At 52.3% G+C, this 19,076-nt stretch overlaps 1 protein-coding gene across 1 annotated transcript; it reads left to right on the top strand.

Moving 5' to 3' along the window:
• The first annotated feature begins 9,018 nt into the window (after window positions 1-9,018).
• Window positions 9,019-13,370, top strand: LOC134433434 (zinc finger protein with KRAB and SCAN domains 1-like). Its single transcript, XM_063182282.1, has 3 exons — window positions 9,019-9,043; window positions 12,139-12,218; window positions 12,404-13,370. The coding sequence occupies exons 2-3, from the start codon at window positions 12,167-12,169 to the stop codon at window positions 13,021-13,023; spliced, it is 672 nt and encodes a 223-aa protein (XP_063038352.1). The 5' UTR covers window positions 9,019-9,043; window positions 12,139-12,166; the 3' UTR covers window positions 13,024-13,370.
• The last annotated feature ends 5,706 nt before the right edge of the window (window positions 13,371-19,076 follow it).

The raw sequence follows: 19,076 nt of genomic DNA, 5'->3' as shown, positions 1-19,076 counted from the left end.
AAATGAAGGAGGGGTGTCACACTGCTTTGGGGGTGAATAATGCTGAAACCAGCCTGACTCCTCCATCTCAAAGTTCAACATCCTCAGAGGGAGCTGAAGCTGTGGCAGAGCTGGAAAAATCCCCAGAGAAAGGAACAACCAAGTGACACCACTGAGAGCTTCTGCAGAGCTGCTGAGCTGGCCCAGGCTGGGCACATCTGACTGACAGGGCAGCACCTCAGACGAGAAAAGCCCCATCCCAAATTTTAATGGCAGCATCTCCTGACATTTCCCTTCTTGAGGGGTGTGGGGATTCCTCCCAGCGGTGGGGACACCCTCAAGGTCACTGTTCCAGGCTGAGCCAAAGGGAATTGACCATGGTCATTTGTCTAGGGGAGTGACATCAATCTCTGCTTAATTACAGGTTTTGCTTAATACAGTTGCTTTGAAATAATTTCCTAGTGCTCTGTATAATATATTTTACGTCTCTTACATCCTGGCATAAATATTTCTGATTAAGGCAATTTTGTCTAATCATTACCATAATAGAGAATGCATATTTATATAAATATATCTGCCCATGACAGGAACCCTGTGAGTGTCTGGGACATCCCGGCTCTTTGGCAGCCTGGAGACACCTGGGATGTCACCATTGAGCCCCAGTGAGTGCCTGTGACAGATCGGTGCCTTTGCAGCCCAAGGTGCCCTGGGATGCCAGCATGGAATGGCTGTGACTGCCTCTGACCACACGGCTCCTTACCATCCCCAGAAAGCCCTGGGAGGTCTCCATGGAGCCCCTGTCTGTGCCTGTGACATTCCAGCTCTGGAACAGCCTTGAGACTCCTGGAAAGTCCCCACGGAACCCCTCTGAGGGCCTGTGACAAATCTGATCCTTAGCAGGCAACCATCACCAGGCCTCTGTTGCTATGGTCAGTTTCCATGGCAGCTCCATGGAGACCCCATGCCAGAGGTGGTTGCCATGGACACCAGCTCAGGCCTGCAGCCTGAGCCTGTTGCCATGGCAACCATTTGCAGCCCCATCCCCAGGCTCATGGGATCCCAGAACCACAGAACTGGCTGAGCTGGGAGGGACCCATCAGGATCCTCCAGTCCAACTGCTGGCCCTGCACAGGACACCCCAACAATGCCAGCCTTGGCCTGGCAGCACTGTCCAAACGCTGCTGCAGCTCAGAGAGCCCCTGGAGCTGGGACCCTTCCCTGGGGAGCCTGGGCAGGGCCCCAGCAGCCTCTGGGCAAAAACCTTTTCCTGACATCCAACCTGAGCCTGCCCTGACTCAGCTGCAGCCGTTCCCTCCACTCCTGTCCCTGGGCACCAGAGGGAAGAGGTTCCCACAGCCCCAGCCAGGGACCCGCTCCCAAGGCTGTTGCCATGGCCACCAGGGCTGGCACCAGCTGGGATGCTCGGTTTCCACGGGCCGGGGTTCAGGAATGGGATTCCCCAATTTCCTGCCCCCGCTAAAACTGCGCTGCCCTCGCTGCCCTCCCGCCTCCCATGGAAAGCACAAAAGTCAAAGATCCCAGGCTGGGATAAGAACAATTTATTGGGAACAACAATGAGATAAGGAACAAACAGAAACAGAAATTATATTGATAACAGAAGGGATAAATGAAACAGTTTACTGGGAAAACTAATACATCAACAACAGGCTCTTCCTGGCCACAATTTCCCCTGTCTGGAAAGGACACCCTTCTCCTCAGGGAGAGAGAGAGAGTCCCTTTCCTGCCCCTGGCAATGTTCTGAGGTGCGAGTGAATGTAATGACATGGCCATGGCCAGACCCTCATGTTCTTCTGTCCCACATCATGTCTTTGGTAAGGGCAGGAAAAGGGACAGGTGTCTTTCCAGCATAGACCACAGGGAAACTGGATAACCAGGGTTCTTCCCAATGTGGGTTCTCCCATGGGGGATGAAGCTGGAGTGGTGGATAAAGCTGTTCCTGCATTTTTGGCATTTGCAGGGCTTCCCTTACTGGTGGCTCCGTTGGTGTCTGGTCAAGTGAGAGCTACTGGTGAAGCTTTTCTCACACTGGGGACACTCGTAGGGCCTCTCCCCTGTGTGGATACGTAGGTGGGTGATGAGGGTGGAGTTGTGCTTGAAACCCTTCCCACAGTCGGGGCAGTGGAAGGGCCTCTCATCTGTGTGAATCCGCTCATGCAGGAGGACATGGGAGCTTGTCTGAAACCTCTTCCCACATGTGGTGCACTGGTAGGGCCTCTCCCCAGTGTGGATGCGCCGGTGCTTGATGAGGTTGGAGTTGTGCTTGAAGCCCTTCCCGCACTCAGGGCAGAGGAAGGGCCTCTCCTCGGTGTGAATCCGCTGGTGCTGGAGGAGATTGGAGCTGCTCTGAAACCTCTTCTGACACTGGGGACACTCGTAGGGCCTCTCTCCAGTGTGGAGACGTTGGTGGGTCACAAGGTTGGATCTGTAGCTGAAGCCCTTCCCACACTCCCCACACTCGTAGGGCCATTCCCCAGTGTGGATCATCTGGTGGCTGATCAGGTGGGAGCTCCACCTAAATTTTTTCCCACACTGCTAGCACTTGTGGGGCTTCTCCCCATCATGAAGCTTCATGAAGCTTTTTATGGACCACCAGCTCTGAACTCTGGCTGAAGGTCTGCCCACCTTCCTCGCTCAGGGTGGCTCTTTCTTCTTCAGAGCACCCTGGGCTGGGTTTGGAGCCCCTCCTCATGGGGGATTCCTGAGGTTTTTCTTCCCTGTTGGATTCCTGTGTGCTAGAATCACTCAAAACGGTCTCTTTCACAAGGTTCTGCCATGCAGATTTTTCCACCCTGGTCTCCATCCTCAGTTCCTTCCCTGAGGAAGGAAGGACAAGGAGAGGATGGGATTTGGCTCCATGCCAGAGGGAAGGGGAAGGAGATCCCTCCAGTACATCCCTGGCAGGACAGGGCTGGCAGCAGAGTTGTCCTGCAGCCGGGGCCTGTGCTGGGCTGGGAGATGGAGCAGGAGAGAGGGGGAAATAGGAACTGACTTCCTCCTCACCTATCTGGGTGTCCCGGGGCTCCTTCCTCTTCCTCACAGCCTCCTTCTCCATCCAATCAAGGTTTGGGAATGAGAAATCCTGGTTTGGGAAGAAAACAAAGGGTGCGCACATTGTCTTTTGTACTGGTTTGAAGGCAAACCTAGGGAAGGGTCTTAACCAGAATTACAATTTAAAAGAAAACTAAGATCAAGACAATGATACAGAAACACTGCCTTAAACTGACAGAGTCAGGATATAACCTGACACCCTGTTGGTCAGGGTGGTGGCAGCTGTCCCAGTAAATGGTGACTGCAGTCCTGTTGGAGAGATGAAGGTGATTCTGTCGAAGCAGTGATCGTGCAGAAGGGTCTGGTCTTCCTTTGGAGGTCCAGTGGTGGTTATGGAGCTCTTGTCCTCTGGCAATCTAGTAGGCACACTGCTCCTGGTGTGGCAAGTCTCAGCTTATATCCAGGTAGGAATGCTTGGATCCTCCCCCTGGGCGGAGCATCCCACAATGGGATGATGGAATTTTATCAGTCCTACAGTGACACTCAATGGCCCATTCACAGAAGATATCTCCCCTGGAGGGTGTTATCAGGGCTGAGTCATGGAAGAGATAAAGAACACTGCCCCACCTGTTTATAGCAGTTGCTGAAGGTGGGGATTGAAAACATGCATTTGGTTACATCTTGCATTGCAATCTGAAGCAGTGGGGTAATCCCTGCTCAGGGGGTGAACACCACCCCCCTTACCCAAACTGGCTCAGCTGTAAAACCCCCACCCTGGGAAGGCCACAGACACAGGGGACAATGTCACACTTGCCCTGCTCCAGGGGAGGGCTCTTTTTCCTGTCATTCCCTTCCTGTCCCCCTTTTTCTATCCCATTTACTGTTCAATAAAATTCATTTTGGGTTTGGTCTCATTATCACCTTAATTGGGGCAGAGGAATCTAACACTTTTCTTAACCAGACTCACCAGACTGTGAAATTATTTTGGCACAGTGAGTTTAGGCACTGTTCTCTGACCCCAAGTTCCTTTGACAACAGCATGGTTCCCTCCTCTGAGGAGGTTGTGGTTCTCTCTGGAGGAACTCTTTGAAACTGGGCTGCAGATTCCTCTGAGTGACTTATGGGAGAACTGATGAGGTAAATCGCCTTTGTGGGCCCAGAGTGTAAAGAAAATATTTTGTTGTCCTTCTATTACAGCAACCTGATGAAGGTCTTCAGGGTGAGAGAAGTGGACGAGAATCTTGGTTCATGATCAGAAGGCTGGATTTATTGATATATGATATATAATACATTATAACTATACTAAAAGGAATAAAGAGAAAAGTTGCAGAGGCTTGCTAAGCAAGGAATAGAAAGAAAAGAATGAATAGCAAAGTTCTGTGTCCAGCAGAAAGCAAGGACCAACTCTCCCGTGAGTGGTCAGCAAATCCAAACACTCACAGAAGACCAATCACAGATGCTCCTGTTACATTCCACATCAGCAGATAATTATTGTTTGCATTTTCCTTCTGGGGCCTCAGCTTCCCAGAAAGGACAAATCCTTAAAGAGAGGATTTTATGAAAAAATGTCTGCGACATCCTTCCTTGAAATGTTTTTTAAAATCACAGGAGGAAAGGGAGTAAATGATACCAGCAAGACTTACAAGGTTCATTCACCCCATGGTGAGGAACATAAGGCTGTTTAAAGTCCTACAAGAAGCTCAGCTCAAGTAGCTAAATTCCCAAATAACTCCTGAATTCCCAGGCTTGAGTGCTTTGCGAAATGTGAGAATCATTTTTCTCTTCATCCCTGTCGCCTTTGTGACAGCTACAAAGAGTTTCCTTTCCTTTTTATGATATCTGTATTGGGCTGAATCCACACTTTTATCAGAATGTGCTAGCAGCTGAGCTGGAGCTGTGCAGGAACCAGTGGAACTTGGAATGGTCAAAAATTGCTTGTACAGTCAGTTTATTATTGTTTGGGATTTGTTTGCATTTTCATCACATCTGACTTGTGGGAAAATCAAATATTCAACAAAGTGATTTATGCAGAGTCAAGTTTGATTTCTGCAAAATTATTTTGTCCAGTGCCCAGGGGATGCTCAAGGGGTCTCTTTGCCTCTCGCCCTGGGGGATGCTTGGCAGGGGTTTGGGGGGCTGTCACCCCAGGCCATTCCCCCAGGAGTGTCCCTATCCCTGTCACCTCAGGCATTTCCCCAGGGGGTCTCCATCATTTTCATCCAGGGAATGCCTGGGGGGTCTCCCTCCCTCTCATACCGTGTGCCAGGGGGTACTCAGGGCAGTCTCTGTCCCTCTCAGCCCGGGGGATGCTCAGGGCAGTCTCTGTCCCCTCACCCTGGGGGATGCTCGGGGGGTCTCCATCCCTCTGGCCTCAGGCAATGCCTGTGCAGGGCTGGGGACCAGGGGCTCTGTGTCCCTCTCACCGCTGAGGGTGCTCGGGGCTGGGGGGGCTCTCCGACCTTCTCACACCTGGGGAGGCCGGGGGGGTCTCTGTCCCTCTCAGCCCTGCTGTGACCCCACCCAAACATCATCGGGGTCAGAGGGACAGAGACACCCCAAATCCCCAGAAGGGCTGAACCTGGGATTTGGTTTGGGGCTCAGAGGGTTTAGCAAGGGGCTGGAATTGGGGCTGGGCTTGGAGTTGGGGCTGAGATTTGGATTAGAGCTGGGATTGGGGTTAAAGCTGGACATGGGATTGGCTTTAGGGCTGGGGTTGGGATTGGGTCTGGGGCTAGACAAGTCTGGCACTGGGATGAGATTAAATACAGAACTGTGAGTGTGTCTAAACATGGAGTGAGATTGAGACCAGGATCAGGGTAAGGTTTGGGACTGAGCTCACCCAGGGCAGGACAGGGGGGATGTCACTGCTGGATGTCCCTGGCATTGTCCCAGCCCTCCTCAGGCACCTCCAAACATGGGGAGCAGCTGGGTGCCCCAAGATCCAGGTGCTCTGTCGTGATTTGACCGGAAATGGGACATCTGGGATATGTTGTTTTTGCTGTGGTCACCAATGGGTGTTCGGATTTTAAGATGAGCACCTGGTTTGACCAGTGGGGCATTGGATCCACCTCTTGAGACCACAAACCCAAGGAGTTAGAAGCAGGGCTCTTTTCCTTCAGAGCTCTCTTTGGATTTCCAGTGGGAACGAGTTGGGTCTCTCCCCCGGCCCAGTTGCTGGCTGGGCTGGGGGAGGGGAAAGCCATGTGGCCCATCTACGGTAGGCCAGACCCGGTGGAAGGGTGGAGGGGGCACCGAGCAACCTGTTTACCCCCCCCGAGAGAGAATGCAGCCTGTGCTTGAACTGTTACCTTGAAACTTGGTATCATGTGCCAGCAGCACGGCTGGGAGGAGAAGGGGCGGGGGGCAGCGAGCAGCCCAGCGGCTTGGGAGAGCTTTTAACCCTTGTGGATAATGAAAACTTCACAGAACATTACCTTTCCTAGGAAAGGGATAAGAGTGGAGGATGAAGAAAGAAACAGGCCAGTAAGGAGGTCTGACAAAGAGAAAGAGAGATGTTGAAGGAATGGGGGAAGATGGAGTGGCAATTTTGCTGGACTCTTTTGTTGTATATCCATGGACTGCTTCCTGGTGATACAGAGGCTGCATTGCAGGGGGAAGCGGAGGCTCGGAGCCAGGAGAGTTCGGTGTTGAGACCCCTCGGCCCCAGGAGGTGTAGAAGAAATGGGGGGGACAAAGGTGCCAGAGATGAGACTGTGCTCTGCTTGGAACAAGATGAGGCATCCTTAAATGGTCCACCCTGAAAGCAGGCCTCTGCCCCATCCCATGCCTGGTGGTGAGAGCACCCTGGCATTGAAAGAAGATGTCACGAGATAGCAGGACTCCGGGCGGTGCTAATTGTGACAAGAAGTCCGTGATACAAGGAAGGACTCCGTCTAATCTTCATGAGCTGAAGATTTGATTTTCTAAAGGGTGGTGCCAGACCGAGTGTGGATAATTTTGGGAAATGTAATTGTACTGGGGATCTGGAGGAGGAGGGGGAAGTGTTTCTGTGTAGTTTTCATTTGCCTTGTGTTTTCTGGTTTTTTTTTTTTTTCTTTTGTGGTTAAGTTTTTTGTAGTTTAGTTAATAAAGTTTTTTTTTCCCCTTTTTTCCCTAAGCAGGAGCCTGCTTTGCTTATTCCCGGGTACCACCTCACAGCAGATGCCAGGGAGAGGGAATTTTCATGGGGGCACTGGCATTGTGCCAGTGTCAAACCATAACATGCTCCCACGCTGCCCCTCAATACCAGACGAGCATTCCCTGAGGGCAGCCCTGACTGTGACCACTGGGGCTCTGGGATCAGCCCTCACATCCCTGTGGGAGCAGCAGCAGACAGGATGAGAGATTCCCTCCCCCGTTTTTCCTGTGGAAGGGTGAAGCCCAGCTGCCCTTTTCTTCTGGTGCCTCCTCCTCTCCTCAGCTGAGGATGTCAAACTCCCCAGGAGCAGGAAAATCCCCATTCCCTCTTTCCTTGGGTGAAGCCCAGCTGCCCTTTTCTTCTGGTGCCTCCTCCTCTCCTCAGCTGAGGATGTCAAACTCCCCAGGAGCAGGAAAATCCCCATTCCCTCTTTCCTTGTGGCTGCAGCCTGGAACATCCACCCAGAATGAAGGACTTTTTGACAGCCCTGCTGAATGACACTGGCAAGAGGTTTGTGAGAAGGGGAAGAAATTGTATTTTGATAGTAAATAAAAGGTGCAAAATTATTCCTTTCTGTTATATTCCTTTTCAGTCAGTTCTGGTCTGTTTTCAGAGTGCCACCTTCTCAGCTGACTGTGTTTGTGCCCTCCTTTCTCTCCTGCCTCTCTTTGCCTGCTCTGTTTCTCTCTCAGTGTCTCCCTTGACCCAGGGATGCTCCCACCAATGACCGTGCCCAGATTTAATTCCCAATTCAGGAGCTACAACAACCATGGGGGAAGTTATGAAGGCTCGCAGTGAAATGCCACTGTAAGATCCTGCTCCACTTTTGGCTCCTTCTTGACAGCTTTGCCCTCAAGGGCAGGAACATCTTTTCATAGCTGAGAACTGGAAATCCAGACCCTGCAGTGTGTGCCGTGGATCCCAGAGGGGCATTCCCGAGGCTCCCAGGGTGCTGCTCCTGCCGTGCCTCCCAAGGAGCTTCTCTCCCAAGGGGAGTAGATCCAGCAGCTCTGTGGGCTCCCAGAGCACACAGCAAAGGTGGCTTTGATGGACATTTTCCAGCACCTTCCCTGGAAGGGACCTTCTCTGGAAGCAGAGGGAGGGAGGAAATAGAAGCGAGTCCTGGAAGGACTGGGGTGGGAAGGGACCCTGTCCATGGATTACGACCCCGCGAGGGAGAGACGCCTCTACCCCAGTGAAGGAGCGAATGAGAGCGTGGGAAAGCAACCGGCGATTATTGAGCGTGGACTGAACGGAACAAGAAATGGGGAGGAGAAAGGGAGAGAAAGAAAGCGGGAAGAGGTCTCAAAAAGAGAAAGAAACAGGAAAGAGGTCTCAGAGAACAGAAAGAAACAGGAAAAGGCTCCCGCCAGGAATCCGCAGCTCCCAGCAACACCCGCAGGGCGTAGCGCCTTTTACAATTCCAGCCAATCAGAGGACGCGGTAAACAATTTCCACCCAACCAGAGCTTTTCTCGCCGATGACTCACCGGTTGCCAGGCGGGCCCGCAGAGCCCGGCGGCCCCCGAGCGGAATTTGGGGCTCGGGCCGGGGGACGGATCCGCCCGGGGGGTGTCCCCGAGCCCCTGCCCAGCCCTGGGGCCGATCGGGGGCTCCCCCACCCAGCAGCCGGTGCTGCGGGGCCGCGGGGCAGAGCGGTGGGAAAGGGGGGTCCGGGCTGGGAGCGGAGGAAATGCGGGAGGAAGAGGAGGGAGAGGAGGAGCGGGAGCGGGAGAATCGCGGCGCTCGCAGCGCCCGCACGCCGAGCCTGCAGCACCCCCTGCCCCGGGAGCATCGCCCCCAGCCCCGAGCCGCAGGGGAGGGCGGAGGCCGAGCTCGCCCCGGCTCCAGCCAGGGGTCTCCAGGAGGATTTTTTGGAGAGTGTTCGGAGCCGGCAGATCCCGGACTCGAGCCCCGGGTATGCCCGGGCTCCCCAAGAGGAGCTTTTTCGGGGGGAGAGGAGCCGCGATCGCCCCTCGGAGGGTCCCGGGGGTCCACGTGGGGATGGCCCGGTACCGACGGGGCGGGACATTGGTTTTGGGGATCCCCATGAGAGCCGAACTGTGGAACGGGGGACCCCCGGGGCGGGGAGAGGGGAAGGGGCGATACCGGAGCTGGGGGACCCCCGGAAGCCCGGAGATGAGGCGGGGACGGGACCCCCTGACCCTGAGAGGGGTGTCCTGGGGCGACTTCATGATGCTCGTACCCCATCCGTCTGTTTAGCCCAGAAATGAGTTCTGCACCTTTAAGGCTGATTCTGAGAGAGAAGGGGAGGAGGAAGAAGCTGCAGTTTGTTTTCATACACTGCACTCACTCCTCCACATTCCAGCTGCTGGATGGACAGACAGCAGGACAGAGCTCTCCTTTGCTTTTAGTTAGTTTTTAGCTCGCTGAGGCAGAGAAGTTCCCTGGATTGTGGTTTTTCTTTTTCTTTGGAGCTGTTTAAATCTGCTCTGCACTGAACAGCCAGAACACCACGGGCAGCTTGCACCTGTGGCCCACCTGGCTGAGCCTGGGCCACAGCATTTCCAGTGCTGGAAGGACTGATAAGAGACTGATAAGAGACTGATAAGACACTGAGTGTGCGGAGCTACAACCCAAGGAGGAACTTTCAGAGTTTGTCATATATTTTGGAGCGGCAAGAGGTTTTTTTGCTTAATATTGTTCAATTTTTGTGCTGGTAAATGCTTTGCCTGTAAAGTAACTTTTTTTTCCACTTTCCTCTAAGGAAATATTTTCCCAAACTGGCTGAGGGTGGGGCTGCTGAATCAGCATTCTAGAGGAAACTCCTTTTGGAGGGTTTCAACCAAATTTGCCCTAATCCAGGACAAGGTGGTAGAAAGAAGGGGGAACCCCAAGTGGCTGGACTGGGGTGAGGCTGGAGAGGGGAACCTTGGGACCCCAGAACCTCCCAGAATCCAAAAGCAGGACCCTGGAGAGGGGGGATCCCCAGGACCCATGGGATCCCCAGAAGCCCTGAGATGGGGGACCAACCATAACCCAAGAGGGATGAGACTGGAAATGGGAAACTCCTGGTATCTTTTTTTGATTTACTCTTTATTTTGGGACATCAGGTGACTTATAGAAATGGACGTGGGTGGGAGGAATCCCCAACCAAAGGCATTCACACCTTATCTTTCCCCAAACCAGGATTTTCCCCAAACCTTCCCACCGTAACATCCCCTCTGTCCCACTCTCAGTGAGCTCAAACCCAAACCTGATCCTGGTCTCAATCTCACTCCATGTTTAGACACACTTACAGTTCTGTATTTATTCTCATCCCAGTGCCAGACTTGTCTAGTCCCAGACCCAATCCCAACCCCAGCCCTAAAGCCAATCCCATGTCCAGCTTTAACCCCAATCCCAGCTCTAATCCAAATCTCAGCCCCAACTCCAAGCCCAGCCCCAATTCCAGCCCCTTCCTAAACCCTCAGCCCCAAACCAAATCCCAGGCTCAGTCCTTCTGGGGCTTTGGGGGTGTCTCTGTCCCTCTGAGCCCGATGATGTTTGGGTGGGGTCACAGCAGGGCTGAGAGGGACAGAGACCCCCCCGGCCTCCCCAGGTGTGAGAAGGTCGGAGAGCCCCCCCAGCCCCGAGCACCCTCAGCGGTGAGAGGGACACAGAGCCCCTGGTCCCCAGCCCTGCACAGGCATTGCCTGAGGCCAGAGGGATGGAGACCCCCCGAGCATCCCCCAGGGCGAGGGGACAGAGACCCCCGAGCATCCCCTGGGCTGAGAAGGACAGAGTCTGCCCTGAGTACCCCCTGGCACACGGTATGAGAGGGAGGGAGAACCCCCCAGGCATCCCTCAGGGTGACAATGATGGAGACCCCCTGGGGAAAGGCCTGGGGTGACAGGGACAGGGAAAAACCCCCCCAAGCATCTCCCAGGGCGAGAGGAACAGAGGCTTCACAAGCATCCCCTGGGCACCAGACAAATTAATGTTGTTTTTTGTCAGAAATCAAAATTGACCGTAGATAAAATGCCTTGAATTTACTCTTCCCACAAGTCACTTGTGATGGAAAGGCAAATAAATCCCAAAATTTTATAAACTTACAATAGAAGCTATTTTGTGGCAAATCCAAATTCCTTTGGTCCCGCACAGCTCCAGCTCAGCTGCTGGCACATTCTAAAAAAAGAAAAGTGGAAAATAGGCCCAATATGGATTATGAAAAGGAAGGGGAAGCTATGTGTAGCTGTCACAAAGGTGACAGGAACAAAGAGAAAAAATTATTCTAACATTTGGAAAAGTCCCCCAGCCTGTGAAACAGACTTCCCCTGGAGGGGGCCAAGTGTGACATTGTCCCCTGTATGCGTGGCATTCCCAGGGTGGGGATTTTACAGCTAAGCCAGTTTGGGTAAGGGGGTGGTGTTCACCCCCTGAGCAGGGATTGCCCCACTGTTTCAGGTCGCCATGCAAGATGTAACCAAATGCATGTTTTCAATCCCCACCTTCAGCAACTGTTATAAACAGGTGGGGCAGTGTTCTTTATCTCTTCCATGACTCAGCCCTGATAACGCCCTCCAGGGGAGATATCTCCTGTGAATGGGCCATTGAGTGTCACTGCAGGACTGATAAAATTCCATCCTCCCATTGTGGGATGCTCCGCCCAGGGGGAGGATCCAAGCATTCCTACCTGGATATAAGCTGACGCTTTGCTACACCAGGAGCAGCTTGCCTCCTGGATTGCCAGAGGACAAGAGCTCCAGAACCACCACTGGGCCTCCAGAGGAAGACCAGACCCTTCTACAGGATCACTGCTTTGACAGAATAGTGTTCATCTCTCCAACAGGACTGCAGTCACCATTTACTGGGACTGCTGCCACCACCCTGAACAACAGGGTGTCAGGTTATATCCTGACTCTGTCAGTTTAAGGCAGTGTTTCTGTATCATTGTCTTGATCCTCATTTTGTTACTGAATTGGAATTCTGGCTTAGACTCTTCCTCAGGTTTGCCTTTAAATCAGTACAAAACTCATTGTACTCATCCCTTGTTTTCCTCCCTTGTTTTAGGAATATCCCGTTCCTAAAACTTGGCCAGATGGCGGAAGACACCTCAAGGCAGATGAGGATGCCCCAGGACACCCAGGCAGGTGAGGAGGAAGTCAGTGTCCCTTTCCCCCTCTCTCCTGCTCCATCTCCCAGCCCAGAAAATCCGCTCGCTGCAGGACGTCCCTACTGCCAATGCCATCCTGCTGGGGATGCACTGGGGGGATCTCCTTCCCCATCCCTCTTCACGGAGGGAAATCCCATCCTGTCCTTGTCCTTCCTCTACCAGAGAAGGAGCTGAGGATCAAGATCAGGGACGACAAATCCCCACAGCACAACCTCATGGAAGAGACCGGTTTGATTGGCTCCATGGGAAAAGAATCCAATGTGGAGGAAAAGCCCTGGAGATCCCCCATGAGGAGGAGGGGCTCCAAACCCAACCCAGGGTGCTCTGAGGAGGAAAGACCCACCCTGAGCCAGGAAGGTGGACAGAGCTTCAGCCAGAACTCGGAGCTGGTAGTCCATGGGCATCTTCATGATGGGCAGAAGCCCCACAAGTACTTGGAGTGTGGGAACAGCTTCAGGCAGAGCAGCACCCTGATCAGCCACCAGAGGATCCACGCTGGGGAATGGCCCTATGAGTGTGGGGAATGTGGGAAGGGCTTCAGCTCCAGCTCTGCCCTTGTCATACACCAACACATCCACACTGGGGAGAGGCCCTACGAGTGTCCCCAGTGTGGGAAAAGCTTCACCCAGATCTCTGTCTTAACCAGACACCAACGGAGGCACCTGGAAGGGAAGCTCTGCCAATGCCCCAATGCAGGAGGACTTTTGTGCACTGCCCCAACTTCATCCATAGTTGGAGGATCCATGTTGGGAAGAGCCCTGGTGATCCATTTTTCTTTCTGATCCATGCTAGGAAGACACCTGTCCCTTTTCCTGCCTCTGCCAATGACATGATGTGGGATGGAAGAACATGAGGGTCTGGCAATGACAGTCTCATTACATTCACTCCCACCTCAGGTCATTGCCAGGGACAGGAAAGGGACACTCTCTCTCTCTCTCTCTGTCCCTGAGGAGAAGAGTGTCCTTTCCAGGCAGGAGGAAATATGCGGCCAGGAAGACCCAGTAAGTTGTGTTTTAGTTTTCCCTGTAAACAGTTTTATTTATACACTCTGTTATCAAAATTGTTTCTGTTCCATTTGTTCCTTATCTCATTGTTGTTCTCAATAAATTGTTCTTATCCCAGCCCGGGATCTTTGCCTTTTGCGCTTTCCATGGGAGGCAGCGAGGGCAGCGCGGTTTTAGCAGGGCCAGGAAATTGGGGAATCCCATTCCTGAACCCCGGCCCATGGAAACTGAGCATCCCAGCTGGTCCCAGCCCTGGTGCCCATGACAACAGCCTTGGGAGCGGGTCCCTGGCTGGGGCATTGGGAACCTCTTCCCTCTGGTGCCCAGGGACAGGAGTGGAGGGAACGGCTGCAGCTGAGTCGGGGCAGGCTCAGGTTGGATGTCAGGAAAAGGTTTTTGGCCAGAGGCTGCTGGGGCCCTGCCCAGGCTGCCCAGGGAAGGGTCCCAGCTCCAGGGGCTCTCTGAGCTGCAGCAGCGTTTGGACAGCGCTGCCAGGCCCAGGCCGGCATTGTTGGGGTGTCCTGTGCAGGGCCAGCAGTTGGACTGGAGGATCCTGATGGGTCCCTCCCAGCTCAGCCAATTCTGTGGTTCTGGGATCCCATGAGCCTGGGGATGGGACTGCCAATGGTTGCCATGGAAACGGGCTCTGGCTGCAGGCCTGAGCTGGTGTCCATGGCAACCACCCCTGGCATGGGGTCTCCATGGAGCTGCCAAGGGACTGACCATAGCAACAGGGGGGGCTGGTGATGGTTGCCATGGAAACTGATCATAGCAACAGGGGGCTGAGGATGGTTGCCATGGAAACTGATCATAGCAACAGGGGGCTGGGGATGGTTGCCATGGAAACTGACCATAGCAACAGGGAGCTGGTGATGGTTGCCACGGAAACTGACCATAGCAATAGGGGGCTTCTGATGGTTGCCTGCTTAGGATCAGATTTGTCACAGGCCCTCGGAGGGGTTCCATGGGGACTTTCCAAGAGTCTCCAGGCTGGTCCAGACCTGGAATGTCACAGGCACAGACAGGGGCTCCATGGAGACCTCCCAGGGCTTTCTGGGGATGGTAAAGAGCCCTGTGGTCAGAGGCAGTCTCAGCCATTCCATGGTGACATCCCAGGGGACCTTGTGCTGCAAATGCACCTATCTGTCACAGGCACTCACGGGGGCTCCATGGTGACATCCCAGGAGTCGCCAGGCTGCCAAAGGGCCAGGATGTCCCAGACGCTCACAGGGTTCCTGTCATGGGCACAGTGGGAGCTTCAGGCAAAAGCTTTATTTCTTTATTGGAGAAACTCCTGCCGAGACGTGAGCTGCAGATATTACACGAAACAGCCACCATGGATCCTCAAACTTGTGCAGGGCCCCTAGACTTCTAAAATTCCTTCTAAGGGAGGAGACTGGGAATGGCTGGATCCAATCCCAGCCCCAGTCTTTCTCAAAGTTGTAAAAGATTGGACATTGGAATTGGTCTTTATCGCTATTTGTCCCACAGGATTAATCATAGAATAGCAGATAAATTTATATAAATACAGTTCTGATTTTTTTCTGATCATGATTAGACAGAATGGTTTATTTACACCACAGAGTAAATGAAAAAAAAAAGAATTATTGCTGCAGTCTTAGGTGGTCTGGACAAAACCTTCCCCGAGAGTGTCTTGTGCCAATGGGTAGGAACCACAAAGAGCACCAGCACACAGACACACACACAGACACACAGATACACACACACACACACACACACACACACACACACACACACACACACACACACACACACATACAGAGAGAGAAAGAAAGAGAAATGCTGTAAGTGTCCAGAGGCCAAAGAGAAAGGGTTGTCCACGGCATAAATGAAGGGAAAGAGGGTGCAATGGAGGGCACCAGGTATCCAATGATCTGAGGGCTCAGGGGTGGTACAGTGGGAAGGGACCAGTAGGGAATGCCAGGGTAGATGGACAGGGTTACACACCAATGGGAAGGGAGAACTCGCCAGAACATGAACATGTAAGTGTAAAAGGGGTAGAGAAGGCCAATGGAGAGGACAGAACTTATTTTATTAACACAGTGCTGCAGAGCACCATGGGGAAGCCTTTTTTCTCACCTTGAGCTGTGAGGAGTGCCCAGAGCCTGTGGTGTGTCTTTCCAGGGCATTGCTACTGCCTTTTCCCTGGTAGGCTCACAGGTTTGCACAGTTGTGCAGTGTCACAATGACCTCCTTGGTTCTGCAGTCCTGCTGTGGCTGCTGTGTAACAATGGACCTGTGATACCATGAGGCTCCATAGTGTCACCATGGTCCCTTTGGTTGCACAAGGCCCTGCTGGGACATGATGGACCCTTGGTTGCGTGAGGTGCCTGGGCTCCCACAGCCCCTCACAGACCCCTATGGCCTCTCAGAGTTCCCCATGGCCCCTCATGGCCTCTCAAGGCCCTTAATGGTGCCTCATGACTGATGGCTCCTCAGAGCCCCTCATGGTCCCTCACAGCCCCAGGTTCAGGGCTCCTCCAAAAGGAGAAGGGGTCGGGCCCTGCTTGTTCTCCTTTCATTTCAGTCCCTTCACAGCCGCGAGTGCAGAAAGGCTGAAATGGAGCCTTTCCCCAGCGTTTCCCTCAGGGTTAACTGTAGGCTGAAGCTCTGTGCTGGCCCCGGCCCCAGTGCCACCCTCCCTGCAGCCGCCAGGCCTTTGCTGTCCCCCCGTGTCCGTTCCCTGTCCCCGAGTCCCGCCCGGCTCTGGCAGCAGCAGCAGCCACAGCGCAGGGGGCGCCGGCCCGGCCCAGCCGGGGCTCCCGGCCAGGAGCAGCAGCAGCGCCGGCCCCTTTCCGCCTGCTCCTGCCTCGGCTCCCAAGGGCTTTTCCCAGCTCAATTCTGGAGCAGAGCAACCAGCACCCACACACAGCCCTGACTGCTCAGGGCCCGCCTGTTCTGCCCTGAGCCAGCCCTCAGAGGAAGAAAGGATCGGGTCCCAGCACTGTTTTCAGCACTGTTTTACTCACCCTGAGGTGACAGCAGGAGGCTGCTGGCGCCTTTGCCTTGGGAATTGGGGATCATGACTGCTGTTGGCCCTCTTCTGCTTGCCACCTGAATTTTATCCATAAAACTGCAAGTGCCTCTTTCAGTTGGTGCTACCCATGGTGCTTTCATGACAGTGAAGTCAGTATTTTTGTCACAGGCATAAAGATCAGCAGATACTGGAATGTCCACCAGCCCCTGAGCACTAAAGTGAGGGGAATTAAAGCCACACAGGCCACATTTGCAGTGCTCAAACAGAGTCCTGTTGCTGGCACTGTTGAAATAGAATGAACTGACAGAGGCCATCACAGAAATTGCCTCCGCAGTGTGGAATTAAATTGAAAAATCCACCAGGAGAAACAGAAACCAGAATTTCTTGACTCACTTCATTGCTCCTTCCCAGCAGCAGGAAATGCAGATGCCCAGAGGTGTTTTGCACTGCTGCTGCCCCCAGTTTGAGCCCAGGCTCTGCCCAGTCCCAGCGGGAACCTGAGCCCAGCCCAGGCAGCTCAGCGCACACGGGGCCAGGCCCAGAGCCCCAGGCAGGGCCGCCCATTGCAGGGCAGCGGCGCAGACGGAATGTCCTGCAGCCCAAACCTCCTGCTCCTGCCACACAGCGCCAGCCTTCTCCCCCTCCTCCTCCTCTCCCAGCACGGCACAAATTCCAGCTTGGAGGAGGCTGCCCCAGAGAGGGCTTCAGCTCCTGTTCCAGCCTGAATGTCCCTGCAGAGGAACAGGGCATCTTTCAGGCACTTGCACAAGCCCAGGCTTCTCACTTCATTGGGAATCTGGGATGCAGATGGCCTTGCTAAGAAAGCCAAAAGCCAAGGGAATGGATTATAGATTACTGAAAAAAAAGTCACCCATCTTTCAGGCAAGGTTTACCAAGTCATTTCCTGCATTTCTTCTTTTCAGATTCTTTCAGTTGGCTACTCTGGGAAGTCCAGCTTGTACTGGTGCTTATCATGGACTGATTGTGCTCTTGATTTACGCAGCAAGACACCAAATGTGGAATCATCTATATGGAAGTGTTATGAATGATCAGTCGAAAGCCAAATTATAAAACATGCGAAAAGATTTCTTTATCTTTTTCTGCGACTAAAATATGGTCTTCAAAACCACCACAGCCAAAGAGACAGTGTCGAGCCCAGGGTTGGTGCTGGGTGAACCTGGATCCCACCTCTATTGCATCGGAGCCTCCACCATTCACGAGAGTTGCTTCTTGTAGGGATGCTTTATATAGTTTATTATGCCTGAGCTAAGAAGTCCCAGTTTCTTTTGTAACTCTGCATATTCATAGTTGGATGTTTCAGTGTGCAGAGCTGGACAATCGCCATTTCCTTGTTGATAGCCAGCGCTGATCAGATTCAGGGAAGTCAGGTATTCACAGGTATATTTCTGGCGACTTTGGCTATCTTGATCGATGTTATCAACAGGGCAATGATTGCTCTTAGGCATCTTCCGATGACTCGGGATAATGGTGATCATTGCGCTGGGTGTGTCTATTCTTGGGCTAAAGTTCCGATCGTTATCCGACCACCTTCAGGAATTTCGGAATTTGAATAGATGCCCGCCTCTCAGGTTGCTTGTGATCAGAGACTTGGTTGGATTTTGCAATCTTTATATGAAATACATGCTTTCATAGCATTGATTATTTCCCAACATATATTACAACACCTCTACAATCTCACAGAAGAAGGCAATCATACAGATCAGTGTATGGTCAAATTGCCCCCTAATTCTCATAAAGTCCATCTACTCTGCATATGCTTACTTTGTATTTTTGTTTCTCAGTCATCACAGAACTGAGAGCTGCAAGAAAAAGAGAAAGAAATATGAACAGTCCTTGGGTAAGGGAAATACTGGACTGTCAGGAACTAAAAATAGTTGATAGCATCGGTATCAGGCAAATTTTTTTACTCTCTACCAGTGTCCATTTCAGACATCCTGTTAGCATGACTTAGGATTTTGCAGCTAAATGCAATGGGCTGCAATTTGAGGGGCCTACAAGAAAAAAAACTTATCAGACTTTTTTCCCCCTGAGTGACAGGTGCAGATTACAAAATGAAAGGGCCTACAGACATTTAAAATTTTCTAATTTTAGAAAAATATAGTATTAGCATCAGATTCCAAGGGCATAGAGATATAGGAGCAGCAAGGAAATGCTCCCAGAAATGTTTTCTAGCCTGAAGAGACAAGCTAGCCACAGGAACAAGAGAGAGCCACTTCCTTTAAAATGTGTGAATTACTGAATGCAAGAGCCATTGGCCCTTTCAGCTTCTGTTTTTAACAAAAGTAAGCTATTAACTTGTGTTTATGAAGACTTTAGTTGAACTTCAATGTTTTTGGGACAGCTTCTGAACAAATACAAAGAAACTACATTACATATTAGTAAATGCAGCATTTAGAATAACAACTAAATAATCCTATCTCATAGTTAAATGTTCAGTTCTTCATGTGATCAAGTCCATGAAATGCAGTACCTAATCCAGTTAAATCCCACCTACACCTCAGATTTGCTTGTGTAACTGATATTTTCCACTCCACTCCCTATCTCTCCTCTCACCACAGTCCTCAAGCCCTCAGCCAGGCACAAGCCAACTTCTCACCTCAACTGCTGTTAGCAATTACCAAGCACCTGTTGGTAATTACCTGAGCACCTGCCCCACCCACAGCAGCTGTAGGTCCCTGGCGGCTGGGAGAACAGGTCTGAAGTGCAGACCCCAACACCACCACTCCCCCACCAAATAAAAAGAAATTAAAACTTTTCTAAATAATTTGAGACTAGTAAAAGATCAGGACATGGAGGGACTTGTTTATCCCCT

The sequence above is a fragment of the Melospiza melodia genome, unplaced genomic scaffold (genome assembly GCF_035770615.1).
Source record: "Melospiza melodia melodia isolate bMelMel2 unplaced genomic scaffold, bMelMel2.pri scaffold_18, whole genome shotgun sequence".
Taxonomy (NCBI): domain Eukaryota; kingdom Metazoa; phylum Chordata; class Aves; order Passeriformes; family Passerellidae; genus Melospiza; species Melospiza melodia.
The sequence above is the reverse complement of the archived record's forward strand: the minus strand, read 5'-3'. Positions and strand labels throughout refer to the sequence as shown.

Coding starts and splice junctions, on each gene's coding strand:
- LOC134433434 (XM_063182282.1), top strand. CDS start 12,167: ATGGCGGAAGACACCTCAAGGCAGATGAGGATGCCCCAGGACACCCAG. Junction 12,219..12,403: donor GCCCCAGGACACCCAGGCAG/GTGAGGAGGAAG, acceptor TTCCTCTACCAG/AGAAGGAGCTGAGGATCAAG.